Raw genomic sequence first — 12,578 nt, forward strand, 5'->3', positions numbered from 1 at the left:
CACAAGGAGTTTGTCCTCATAAAAGAACGCTATGATTAAAACATTTACCGTTGGCAAGCCGAGCAAAACTTTTATCAACTTTTTATCAAATGGTTTGCCATCTGGACTTAAAACAGTAGGGGCCCAATAGTGCGCTGACACTAAAAACAAACATGCATAAACACACACAACCTCCTGCCAAATTTCTTGGAGATAGCCTTATCTTCGCCGCAATGTGTGTGTATATATGTGTTTTAGTGGTATCAAGGCCCATCTCTTTGGCTGGATCCGTGTCCATGCCTCAGTGTTATGCTCACTGGGTTTAGCTCTATGGGTGTCTGTGGCCTCTCCTCTGGCCGCCCGTGTCCATTTGCTCTGCGGGTATGGCAGGCCTGAGCTGACAGATGGCCGCCCCTCTCCATTCCGCTCCAGAGTAACACAGTAACTGGTTTTTCCTCCGCCGTTGACCTTGCCACAGCCAGCCAGCAATCCAGGCTGGCACTCGGCCTGTCGAACAGGAGGGTAATGAAGTCCAGCGCTGCTCACATGATTATTAAGGCTTTGACGCTGGGGGGCCTTTCAGAACCCTATCCCCCTCCCCTCTCCTCCCCTGTCTGCCATTCACACAGCCAAAGTTCGATGAGGATAGTCATTCGTTACATGGTACTTTGGAAAACCAACATTGCACTCCGTAAAGAGAGCTAAAACTTTTTCGTGTGCTCTGTTTGTCGTCTTAAACAAACCTCTCTACGCCTATGAAGCCTACTTAACAACAATTTCGAGAACATCATTGGAACTCTTTCCTATTTAGTAGCGCATGATAGCTACTGGTGTCCCTGCGTGCATGTCATTCCACGAACACACCAAGTAAGAGCCACTACACAAAGTTAGATCAGATCTGTCACACTACTATTGGTGCTGACAACCTCTAAAAGCAATGCAGTTCAGCGGTAGCGCACCACTTCACTCTCTGAGCAATTCCCCTCACCACAAGCATCTCTAGGCACGCCTGGAACCCTGGTCCCATCAGGGCCAGGCTGGGATTTGAGAGGTGTAGGTTGCAGCTCTGACCTTTACCAAGGCAGGACTGTCTGTTTGCACTTCTCCCATAAGCCCCCCTCCAGTCAGACTGCTAAGCAACCCCATCAGACCAGGGGTGCGCGTGCACCCACGGCCTTGGTGACATCTCAGAGACCATGGGGAGGTGGAGTAATGCAGAGGTTAATTCTGATCATCCAGTATTTATGGGCTTCACTTCAGAACAAGGGTTGGCATTAACACTCTAAAGGAGACATCCCTCCTGTATATCAATAAAACATAGCCAGAAGCACAGGAAGAGCCTACTTTTATTCAGGTCGCCCAGGTACCCAACTACACTTGCAGGGGAGGATTTTGAAAGTACACCAGTGAATCCATCATTAGATGATGTCTTTCAATTCAAAGAAAAAATGTAGGATTTATATGAATCTGAATTAGTGTACGCTGGAATAATTCTGGGTTGAATTTATCATTACACGCATTTGATTATTATTGGTTATTATTTTTTATTTCTCATGCAGATTACCATCTAATTGACCCGTACTAAGTCCTGCCCCTGTTTGCTCTGTGCTCCTATAACAGTTGAGCAAGCGACTGTATGTACCCAAAGGAACCTCAGTCAAATTTCTCTTTTCCTGTTTACCGCACTTTGATGGGCTGTGAGGCTGGCTAGTAATTGATATAGTTCTATATTAGCTCTCAGATGTGTAAATGTACTTACTTTACAATAATATAGTACTATATATAACATGACTGTCATTTAACTTTTTTAAAAAATTGTTGACATGTATGAAAAGTCGTTAATGACTATAAGCAAATTATTTAAACAGCATGTGTGCAGGAATGATTCTGTCTGAAGTTTTTTTTAGCTCTTGTAAGCAGTTTATCACTGTATCTGTGATCACTATGAGCTGTTTCCACTGTATTGTAGTTGTAATCTACGCTTTAGAATGATTAACTCAACAAATGAGCGCAGTTCAACCAATCGCAGGGAGGAATTTGCCCTCAAATCACCATGGTGACATCCACCCACCAATTGCAATGCAGTAAGGGGCAGCAAGTCTTCGCTCCGAGTTTGTACAAACAGGCTGTATGAACTGAGAGCATCAGATATTTTCTCACATGTTGGCCTAGTCTGTGAAGTGTGGGGAAATGTCAGGAAAATCAATAGATAAGGACCACATCAGACTGAGCTTGTCTGGCCTAGCAACAGAGCATCCCCATGGTGATGTCAATTACCTCTGCTTTACAACAAAAACACCAGGAAGAGCAAAACAGTCTCTGCAATGCTGTAAAACTTTTAATGCAGTCTCCTGGTTACATTGAGGAATTTGTAAGAAACTTCTTTTTTTTTTTTTTGTTTTCCATCCAGACAGGTAGGTAACACAGCGAATGTGAGAATCTTATTGATAGCTTCTTTTTTTTTGCAGCACACTCTGTTTTCTATTCTCCTCATGGACGCCACATTAGTCAGGGAGCGGTATAATGTAACGAGCAGTAAGGTGCGCATAATTGCATATTAGCAGCAACACACTTGGCTGCACGGGAGGTGACTGCGCTAACGAACAGAGAGGCGTTATTAATCACCAATTAATAAAAGCAGGCAGATATCACACTCAGTATAGGGCACGCATGGTTTCCTTTGTTTCCACTGGCTGGTCCAAGCCTGTTCTCTTATTTATTTCATAAGATTGATCCTGTTCCTGTGCCGTGTTGTCTATTGAGTTCTGACTCTGATCCAGCCCCCTAGGAGTCAAATGAGGAGTGTTTGGCCATGTTTGTTAGCAGATTACATGTGTATGTGCTCTATGAATGAGTCCCAGAAACTGAGGGAACACCATCAGACACATCTAATCAAAGAGGATTATAGGAAAAGAAACAAAAGAATGAGAAAACCATATTCTGTTTATGCACCAGGAGGAAAAAAAACAAAACACTATGTAGTAGTAAAGCACTTGTAATAAGGAGAAATTTTTCAAGTCTGTGATTTTACTTGTGGTAGCGCAAACAATTTGAATTAATGCTGCATTCATATGCTCCTTGGATGCTCCAGTTTCCCAAGTTGCTGGGCACAAGAACAGGGATTGCCATTTGCTTGGGGCGTCTAAAATGCCATGTTGGGCAAGTATATCTGGCAACTCACTTGCCCAAATGGGGGAGTGGTAAAAAAGAATTTAACTATTCAACTATTTTGATAATTGATTAATGGTTAAAGTACTTTTTCATGCAAAAATGGCAGAGAATGCTGAGATTTCCTGCTTTTCTCCATTCATTATAAACTGAATATCTTTGGGTTTTTGTCTGACAAAACAATCTATTTAAACACATCACCTTAGACTTTCAGAAACTGTGTTGGACTCCCAGGTGTTTACAGCCTAGCATAGCAGAGCCATGCATCCAGGTGTCCAGAGCTAACAATGCTATTTGCAACTATTAACACCAAACCACGAGTACTTTTGTTACCTAAATCTAACCAAGTATTTTTGTTGCCAAAACCAAACCAAAAATGTAAAAATAAAAAAAAAAATAACTTGACAAAAATAATTTGACATTGAATTTGTTGCATTTTGTAGCCCAAATAATATGTGAGTAGCTGAATGGCTGCAGTGTACCTACTTGTATCAACCAAACATCTTCTCTTGTCTGCCATTACTCTGTCTTGAGTTCTGACTCTGATCCAGCCCCCTAGGAGTCAAATGAGGATTGTTTGGCCATGTTTCTTAGCAGATTACATGTGTATGCGCTCCATTAATGAGTCCCAGAAACTGAGGGAACACCATCAGACACACCTAATCAAAGAGGATTATAGGAAAAGAAACAAAAAACGAGAATACCATATTCTGTTTATGCACCAGGAGGAAAAAAAAAACACTTAATGTAGTAGTAAATGTGTTTCCACCAGGGCAGAGACAGTGATGGAGACCATGTAATCAGCATACACTGGCCAAGTTGCTCAAGGGGCCTAAGACAAGAGGATATGTGTCGAGGATAATTTGCGGCCCTTAGCAAGAAACAAAACAAGGCTTTCAGCTTCAAATACTGTTACAGTGTGCCTCCTGTCTGTTCCCCCACTAACAGCCAATGCAGTGTGTTTTGCCAGGTTGGAGCGCGGTTAATATGAAAATGTGAGAGCTGGATAGCGAGAGATGGTGGACAGACAGAGGGGGAAAGGAGAGACACAGAGAACAGAGAGGAGGAGGAGAAACTAGAGGAGAGCTAAAGGCCTCTCACTCGCTCTCCTCTCCAGCTCTGTAACGGCCCACAGTGCCTGCTTCACACAGAGCGGCCAGCTGTACAGCAAATGTGCCTTTCCCTCTCCGCCCCCGAACCTTTCCACCCCTCCAGTGCCCCCCTCTGCCTGGGCCGACCAGGCCACCGGCTCCTCTCTGTGCGAGAAGGCTCCTCCCTGACTTGGCTTCGAGCTCAGTGCTGTCACCATCCCAAAAAATCTGTAGAGGTGACCCCAAAAAACACTTTTCTGGGATGTGGTTTTTGGTTTGTTTGTTTACAATTGTCCTTCTGAGCTCTGCCACCTTGGCAGTCGCTGCTTGGAATGGACAGGAGTGAGATGAGAATTGGATTGAAAGCAGATATAACAGGAAAGCAAAAACCCTTTTCACCTTTAAAACCCTTTAAGACAGAGCCTGTGCTTCAAAACATGTCGGGGCTCTGAAAATCCACACAGGGACATTTGAAACAGTGCGATAAATGGGCCAAACGTGCCCCCCATGAGGCTCCAAATGTCATAGTTTACAGTGGGGTCAAAGTGAAGCAATGGGGTGGCATGATGGCATGCTGATAAAACCAAACAGGCTTTTGTGTCAATGAAAGACCTTCAAAGGTCCTCTTTAAAAAAGCAGACGACTTTGTGAAAGTGCTGTGATTTTAAATTTATTTTCCAATTGAATTTAATGCACATCAAGATAGCAAATTGAACTGACAGATTTGTTTTCTAATCTGAAAGAAAAATAGAAATAAAAAAGGTTTGATAGTGACTGCAGCAGCTGAAAGCTGTATAAATCTGTGTGTCTCTGGAGAAAAATCGGACACCCTCAATTCTGTAAGTGAGCCATGCCAAAAAAACTCTAAACTAAAGAGTGGCCAGCTGTCTTCTGGCCTGCTATTAAATTGCTCCTTGGATGGTGGCGATATCATTTTTTTCTCCATAGGAGTATCACACCAGGTCCCCAAACAGAGCGACCAGCTGTACAGCAAATGTGTACTGATCCATCTGGGCCCTAGCAGGCTGCGGCCTCCATCTTAAAACACGTGGGGCCGTTCACAGGCTTGGCTGGGGCTGGTCTGCAACACACCCTTCTGCACCCACGGCCACCTCCTTCCTTTTCATTTACCTCTATTATCACAGTAAATGTTGAGTAGCTGGGCAGCGGAGCCGCGCTTTATGTCTGAAGCAGGACCGTCATCGTCTGAGAGTAATATCCATGCATCAAAATGTGCTGGCAGGAGTACAGAGGAGGCATCCACGAGGAGGTGAGAGTGGAGGCTGAGTGCACTTGGTTTAGGGAGACTATTGTATTACAAAGGGAGCTAATATGGACTCGTCTGGGTGAGACAGGCTCAGGTTTTGTTGTTCCATACACTTAGCACTATGGTTATGTCACGGCACATCACTATATATAGAGTTATCAGTGTGAACTGACACCATGGAGCGGGGCATGGATGAAAACAACACCCCTATGAATCCAGCGTCTGCTCCATTACCTACGCTAATAACGCTGACAGCTGAGCGGAGATGACCCCAGCCCCCTGTTTCCCCTCTCCTGTGCAGATGGCCATTAAAAGGAGAAAGTGTCCCTTTTTTCAGTAGAGAAGGTATTTAGAGCTTTTCCAAATTAGTATTTTTTTCTGTGTTTTTTGGCCCAAATTGGCTTTGCAGTGATTGCAGGCTGAATTGAATTTAACCCCATTCTGTAGTGAGAAACTATATAAAACAATAAGATCAACTAACTTGGCGCAGATGTTTTTATTTATATTCCTTCAGTTAAAGGAGCAATATGTAACAACTGCACTTTAAAAATTGAGTACTGCAGTCAAAATAGCAACTGTAACCAAAGACGGTATATTAAGCCCTATTAAATACAATCTACGGTCACTGCAGGAGCATAAGATGAGCGCAACATTGTGATTTGACAAAAACAAGAGACAGTGAGTCCCTTGCTGCATGTTGACCGGCTTTAAATTGTCTGTCAATGTTATCCTGAAAACAAAAGCCCACTACTCATAAAATACTTGAGTTCAATGACTGCCTATTTCTATTAACACATTGCTCAGTTTAACCGTAATACACATCTGCTCCTTCTAAAAGATTATCAATGACTCATAAACAGGCCCTTACTCATTCAGCGAATGTTCAGCAATAATTTGAACTCTAATTAAAATAAAATAGGCAAAAAATAGTACAGTAAATATATTACAGATTTCTCCTTTAAACATATTTTATTGTCTTTTTTATTTGATTAAGTTTCCTTTTTGTTTGTGCAGTCACTTCTAGATAACTTCATCTTTCTATCAAATTTTCATTACAATGAGTTTTGTTTTCTCCATATTTTAGAGATCACAAAACAAATGCATCTAACAGAAACCCTTTTGAGGAGTCTGATGAAACCCGTGATCATGTTGAATACAAAGCAACGGCATATCAGAGAAGTAAGACATCAGACAATAACCCAATCACCTATCCTCCTGTTATCTTAAGCTGTCTGAATTCCACTATTATGGGGGAACTGTGTGCTTGTGCGGCTGACAGACATAAAATAACCAGTAGGGGGGTTTGTTTTCTACCCTCCCAGTGTGCTCCGTGCCTGCCTTTGCGAGAGAAAGGACTAATGCTGGCATGGTACTGTATTAGGCACCCCCAGTAGAATAGTGGGTGAGCAGATCGCAAAGATGAATACAAAATACACACCTACACACTCTCGGCTCGTCTCTCTCCTTTGCAAATACACCGAAGCATCAAAATCACAAATCACATGCTTCTGATTGTTTATGCACAAACAGTGGGTCCCTGATAGAATTGCCTACCGGTCCTGATAGAATTGCCCACCGTGTTTAAATTCACCTGCGCCTAGAAGCGTGTCCCAAACAGAGAGGCGGTTTGGTTCCAGATCAATGAGTCTCTCTCCCACTGAAGACAACAGATAATGCAGTGTAATGAAAGAGCCGCCAAACGAGCTGAATAAATGAATGAATAAAGGAACGTGAGACCGGAATTCAGACGCCTACTTACTGCAGGCAAGAAAACCTGTTTTCCAATTGTCTGTTCTCTACAAATTATTCTGCCTGCATACAAATGACAACCAAAAGTAAAGACGTTTTGTGGAGGTTAGTCTTACACCAGCACTCTTTGTTTAGGAATCTTGTGAAAGAACATGAGTAATTTGGAATAATTTTCTGTTACACGATGTTGTAAAAATCAAATATCCATTTTTTCAGTTGATTTGACGTCATTAAATGCAGACAGCATGAAAGTATTATTGCCAAATGTTGTGTTCAGATCTCAGTCATCTGAACAGACTTAAGAGGCACAATAAACAAACAAACAAAATCATGTACAGTAGCAATGTGGAGATTTTTCAAAACACTGTGGAATAATATTTAAAATTTTGAATTAAATCAGTTTTGGTATTAGAATCTGTCAATAATCCATATAATTCTACTACTTCAAACTACCGTCATATAGAGTGGTTTGAAGTGGAGAGATTGTGCTCCACAAGCATGCACACGTACTATATTATACCATTCACATGCATGGGGAAATGAAGATGATGGGTTTATAAATGCACAACACTGGGGATGCAGTTGATGGTCAAAATATTAAAATAATTCCACCTATTTGGTGATGTGATCCAGATACTTGTGAGCCTGAATGAGACAGGGTCAAATATTTCATTACATATATCACATCAGTCCTTAGTATGTGATTCACCTTTAAAAGAAAGCACTATGTCTGAAATGTATTTCAAATGATCAAATACTTGTCAAATTGGGTGAATTTTCCTCATTGATTTATATATTATATAGATGACGGTCATACAAAATCATCACACACCTAAAGCCAAATTGATTAAATTTACACTACATTGTAAAAATACTCTGGGAAATGTAGAAAAACATATTTACAAAGATATTACACATGTACTGTTTTTTATGACTTTGCTCCAGGAGTGCAACAGAGACCATAATGAATGAAACAAAGAGTTATCTCCTACCCAGCATGTGGTTGGCCACATGAACTTGGATGTCCCATTCACTGTAGAACACCATCTGACATTTGATGCACTGGTATGTCTTCTTCTGCAAATAAGACCAAGAGGAAATGGATTGTTATGGTCAAATTTGGATCAAAATGAATATTACAAACTAGATATCATTCATTTTACCAATTTAACATAGCAAGAGAGAACAATTTGTGAACCTTAACATGTTTTCTTATGAATTTTGATTGATTGAAATTCTGACATTGTGTCTACATGAAGATGCAGTTTCAAGGCATTTCATGTTTTGCCTCTGGTTCTTCATGTAATATTTTAAAATCTGCTTATTGTTACACATTGCAGAAGATGAAAAATCAGCAACTTGGGATTAAATACAAGACTGATTAACAATACCTCTTCAGTTTGTGAAGGACTTGCTCTGGGCATGGGGGACACCTGGGGGGTCTTGAGCTGCCCACTGTTGCTGTCTCCTGCCGGTTCCCGATGCACTGTCTGGATATGGTTTTGCAGCTCTGCTTCGGACTCAAACTTCACATTACAGCTGGAGCATCGTGTCTTGGCAGCAGATGATGAGGATGTGGAAGAGGATGAAGAGGACGAAGAGACAGCTTTGCTTTTCCCATCTCCGGGGCTGAGACTCTCCCCTTGGACCCATGTGGCTGTAGTTGTCGCTGGAGTGGTAGCTCCGCCCTGCTGCTGTTGTTGCCTTCCTCCATTTACTGTTGGGCTGGAGCTTTTGGAACCAGCTGCTGTCACGCAGGACGCACAAAGTCCGTAAGGCAGTCCATTGATGTCCAGCTTCACCAGGTCTTGTCTGGACCGGAAGTCTTTCAGACAAGAGGCGCATTTGAAAGGTTTTTGGATATGGTGTTGCTGCTGGTTATGAGAGATGACATTGCTGCGGCCAACAGGTTGGTTGGCGGACATCGTTCCCGTCTTTTGCATGTGGAAGGTACCATGAATCTTGAGCTCCAATGTGGAGGTGACTGTCTGCATGCACACCACGCAGCGGAAACCTGTCAGGGAGTTCCTCAGGTCAGGGTGCATCTGGCAATGCTCCAGGAAGTCCTCTTCGCTCTGCAGTGGCATCTTACAAATGCGGCAGCTGCCTGTGTCCAGACTCTTGCTATGAGTGACCTTGTGCTCAGTCAGGGTGAGCAAGGAAGGGAAGCGCTCCCCACAGATGGGACACATATAGTGTTTGACAGGCCCAAGGTGGGTCTGCATATGTTCCCTCAGCCCAGCCTCAGAGAAGAAGGTGCGAGAGCAGACATTGCACTTGTGGTTGCCCTTGATCATTTCAGCTTTCCGTTTTACCATGGCACTCTCACCAGGGTGTATGTTGTGGTCCCTCAACTGGTGGTTAGTGAGGAGTGACTCCATGGTATACGATGCCCCACAGATGTCACACCCATACATGGGCTCTGCAGTGTCCACCTCTTCCTCACTGCCATCATGGCTGTTCTGGGACTCCACCACAGATCCTCCTGCTGCCCCTGGACCATGGCTGTTGGTCAGGAGACCCTGTAGCTCAGCATCTTCTTTAGGCTGGCCATCTGCACCACTTATAGTCGAGCCGTTAGCACCACAATTCTGTGCCTTTCCATCAAACACACAGTGTTTCTCCCTCAGATGCTTCTCCAGAAGGACAATGGCATGGAAGGCCTTACTGCAGAAGCGACAGTTATACTTCTTGCTGTGGGTGGTGATGTGGCACTGCAGCTCCACCTCCGTGCCGAAGGACTCTCCACAAAAAATGCAGCGGTGGGCACGGCCCTGGTTTTCCAGATGACTGTGTTTGACGTGTAGCTGTAGGTCAGTCTCATGTCTGAAGTCCCAGTTGCAGGAGGTGCAGCGATACACCTTTTTCTCGTTGCTGTGCTTTACAGCCAGGTGGAGCTGGGTAGACACTTTCGAGTCAAAAACCTCCTGACACAGAGTGCAACGAAAGAACACAAAGGTATGCATGTCAAGTAGGTGTTTCTGCAGGTCATCCACTGAGGTGAACTGCTTGTCACAGCTCTCACAGATGTAATACGTGGAGGTAATAGTAAAGTGAATTGTCACATGCTTCAGCAGGGACTCTTGGTTGGGAAACTCTTTGTTGCACTGTGGGCAGGTGAGTTGAGGCTGCAGACCATCCAGATGAGTTTTTAGGTGAGTCTGGAACAGGTCTAAGCTGGTATACTTCGCTCCACACTGGTTACATATAAACTCACTGGTATTGCGTGAACTGCCTTGTTTCAGCACGGCAGTTTGTTCCACAGATATTGGAGAAGAGGGGCTGAGAGTACGTAGGGATTTCTTTCCATTGTTGATGTAGTTCAGTGCCAGTGGAATGTTCTTGTGGTTCTCCTTGATGTGTTTGTTGAGCTTCAGAACACTGTTGAATATTGGAGAGTTGGTGCAGTACGAACAGGAGTACACCTCCACTATAGACTCCTTGGGAGTTACAGCCAAGGGGGAGTCAAAGCGCAAGCTTCCCCCATCACAGTGAGTCTGACGAACATGCTCCTCCAAGGTAGCCTCTGTCAGGAACCCCATGAAGCACTGGGGACAGAAGAAGGCATTGCTTTCCTTGGCCACAGGACTGGGGAACCCATGGGAGCAGCGGATGTGTTCCTGGAGGGCGTTGAGGTCACTCAATACCTCAGTGCAGAAGTTGCACTGAAGAAGGGCATCAGGCAAGCTGGCTAACAGGGCAGCATGGTCTTCTGCATTGTGCACCTGCTTAAGATGTTCATTTAGATTTAGTAAAGACGGCAGAACCTCCAAACAAAACTGGCAAGTGTGAGCCTGCTCTGGCTTGTCCAGATGCATGGTTCGCAGGTGAATCTGAAGCACTGCCAAGCTGGAGAATACTTGCTTGTTGCAATATATGCAACTGTAGGAGACTTTAGGCTGTTTAGAGGAACGTCCTCCCATGTCTGATGCATTCTGAGCAGCCCTCTTTCTCCTCCCTCTTGTCTTGGGCACAGGTGGCGCTGTCTCCACCATTGTGGAGCTATCGACAGAGAGGTTGGAGTCAGGAGTGGTGCTAGAGACAGAGGTGTAGCCCACAGTCAGCAAGGAAGGGCTGTTGCTGTGGTTACTAGATTCAGGGAGCTGGTGGATGTCCATGTGAGCGTAGAGGTCCTCAACAGACAGAAAGTGCTCAGAGCAGATAGCACAGGTGTGGCCCTTCCTGTCTCGGCTGTGGGCCTGGTCAATGTGAGCCAGCAGGGTGCCCTCGTCACTGAAGGGCTCATGGCAGTAGATGCACTGCAGGGTGGCACCCAAGCCTCCATCCTCAGATGGTGAGCACTCGGGGTGGCACTCCGCAATGTGCCTCTGGAGGTCCTCTGGGACATCAAAGCCCTCCTCGCAACGGCTGCATTTGCGAGTTTCTTTCAGTTTCCATTCATCAGCTCGAGAAAGGCTTGAGCTGCTGCCATCTTTGCCCCTTTCGTGTACTTGCATGTGGCCGTGGAGAGAGCTGGAGGAGAGGAAGCCTCGGCGGCACACAGGGCACTTGTGGGGTTTGTTAGAGGCGTGAGTTTTCATGTGGATTTTGAGGTGATCACTGCGGGAGAAGGCAGAGTCACACTCTCCACAGTGGTACTTCTTGTCACCGGTGTGTAGCTTCACGTGTCGATCTCGGCTGCGTTTGTGCTTAAACAGGCGGCTGCAAAAGGTACAGCTGAAAGGGAGTTTGTCACCGTGGCTCTGCTCGTGTCGCTTGAGAAAGCTTAGACGGCTGAAGGACTTGTCGCAAAACTGGCATGGGTACGGCAGCCCGGGGCCCCCTTCCTCCTCGCCAAAATCATAGTCCTCACAGTGTCCTGGAGAAGTCTGATCCTTACTGGAGGGAGATGACGCTGGCCAAGAACATGATGGGTCATCCTCAAGATCAGCACCGTCTGGAGAAGAAGACAGAAAGAGGGGAAAAGAGAGAAAAGAGGGCAAGTCAGAGGGAAAAAGACGGAGAGAGAAGGAGAAAGTGAGTGAGAGAAGTGTTTTGTAGGACTCCATTAGCAACTCATTTGTCTCACTCTTTTGAATAGAAAAGGTGGGCCACCATGGTGTTATTTGTCATAGTAATTATAAGGTTGTGGTGCATGAATTTAGAATACTTTGCAACTTGGACAATTTTTTCTTCAGCAGAAACAATACCTCTCCTTAGGTGTTATCTAAAAAGTTACATTTAAATATGCAATTTTAAGTATAATTAGGGAAGAGAATAAGTGGAAATACTTTTACTACAATTAACCTTGTATGTGGCCACGTAATGGCTTAGCCCACTGTGACTCAAAACACAATCTCTCTGACATTTAAAGCCAACACAAG

At 44.4% G+C, this 12,578-nt stretch overlaps 1 protein-coding gene across 5 annotated transcripts in view; it reads right to left on the minus strand.

The window, feature by feature from the left end:
- Positions 1-12,578, minus strand: part of LOC146317692 (zinc finger protein 521-like) — a 134,178-nt gene that overhangs the window by 65,557 nt on the left and 56,043 nt on the right. For 4 of the 5 annotated variants that reach the window (XM_084731805.1, XM_084731802.1, XM_084731804.1 and 1 more), the window contains 3 exons: positions 8,646-12,151; positions 8,247-8,331; positions 7,867-7,899 (listed from right to left, as the gene is read on the minus strand). In XM_084731805.1, the coding sequence (XP_084587931.1) occupies positions 7,867-7,899; positions 8,247-8,331; positions 8,646-12,151 (3,624 nt within the window). The remainder of the gene's footprint in view (positions 1-7,866; positions 7,900-8,246; positions 8,332-8,645; positions 12,152-12,578) is intronic. The other variant, XM_084731803.1, reaches the window with a different exon arrangement.

The sequence above is a fragment of the Lutjanus erythropterus genome, chromosome 12 (assembly GCF_056507025.1).
Source record: "Lutjanus erythropterus isolate fLutEry1 chromosome 12, fLutEry1.hap2, whole genome shotgun sequence".
NCBI classification, from domain to species: domain Eukaryota; kingdom Metazoa; phylum Chordata; class Actinopteri; order Lutjaniformes; family Lutjanidae; genus Lutjanus; species Lutjanus erythropterus.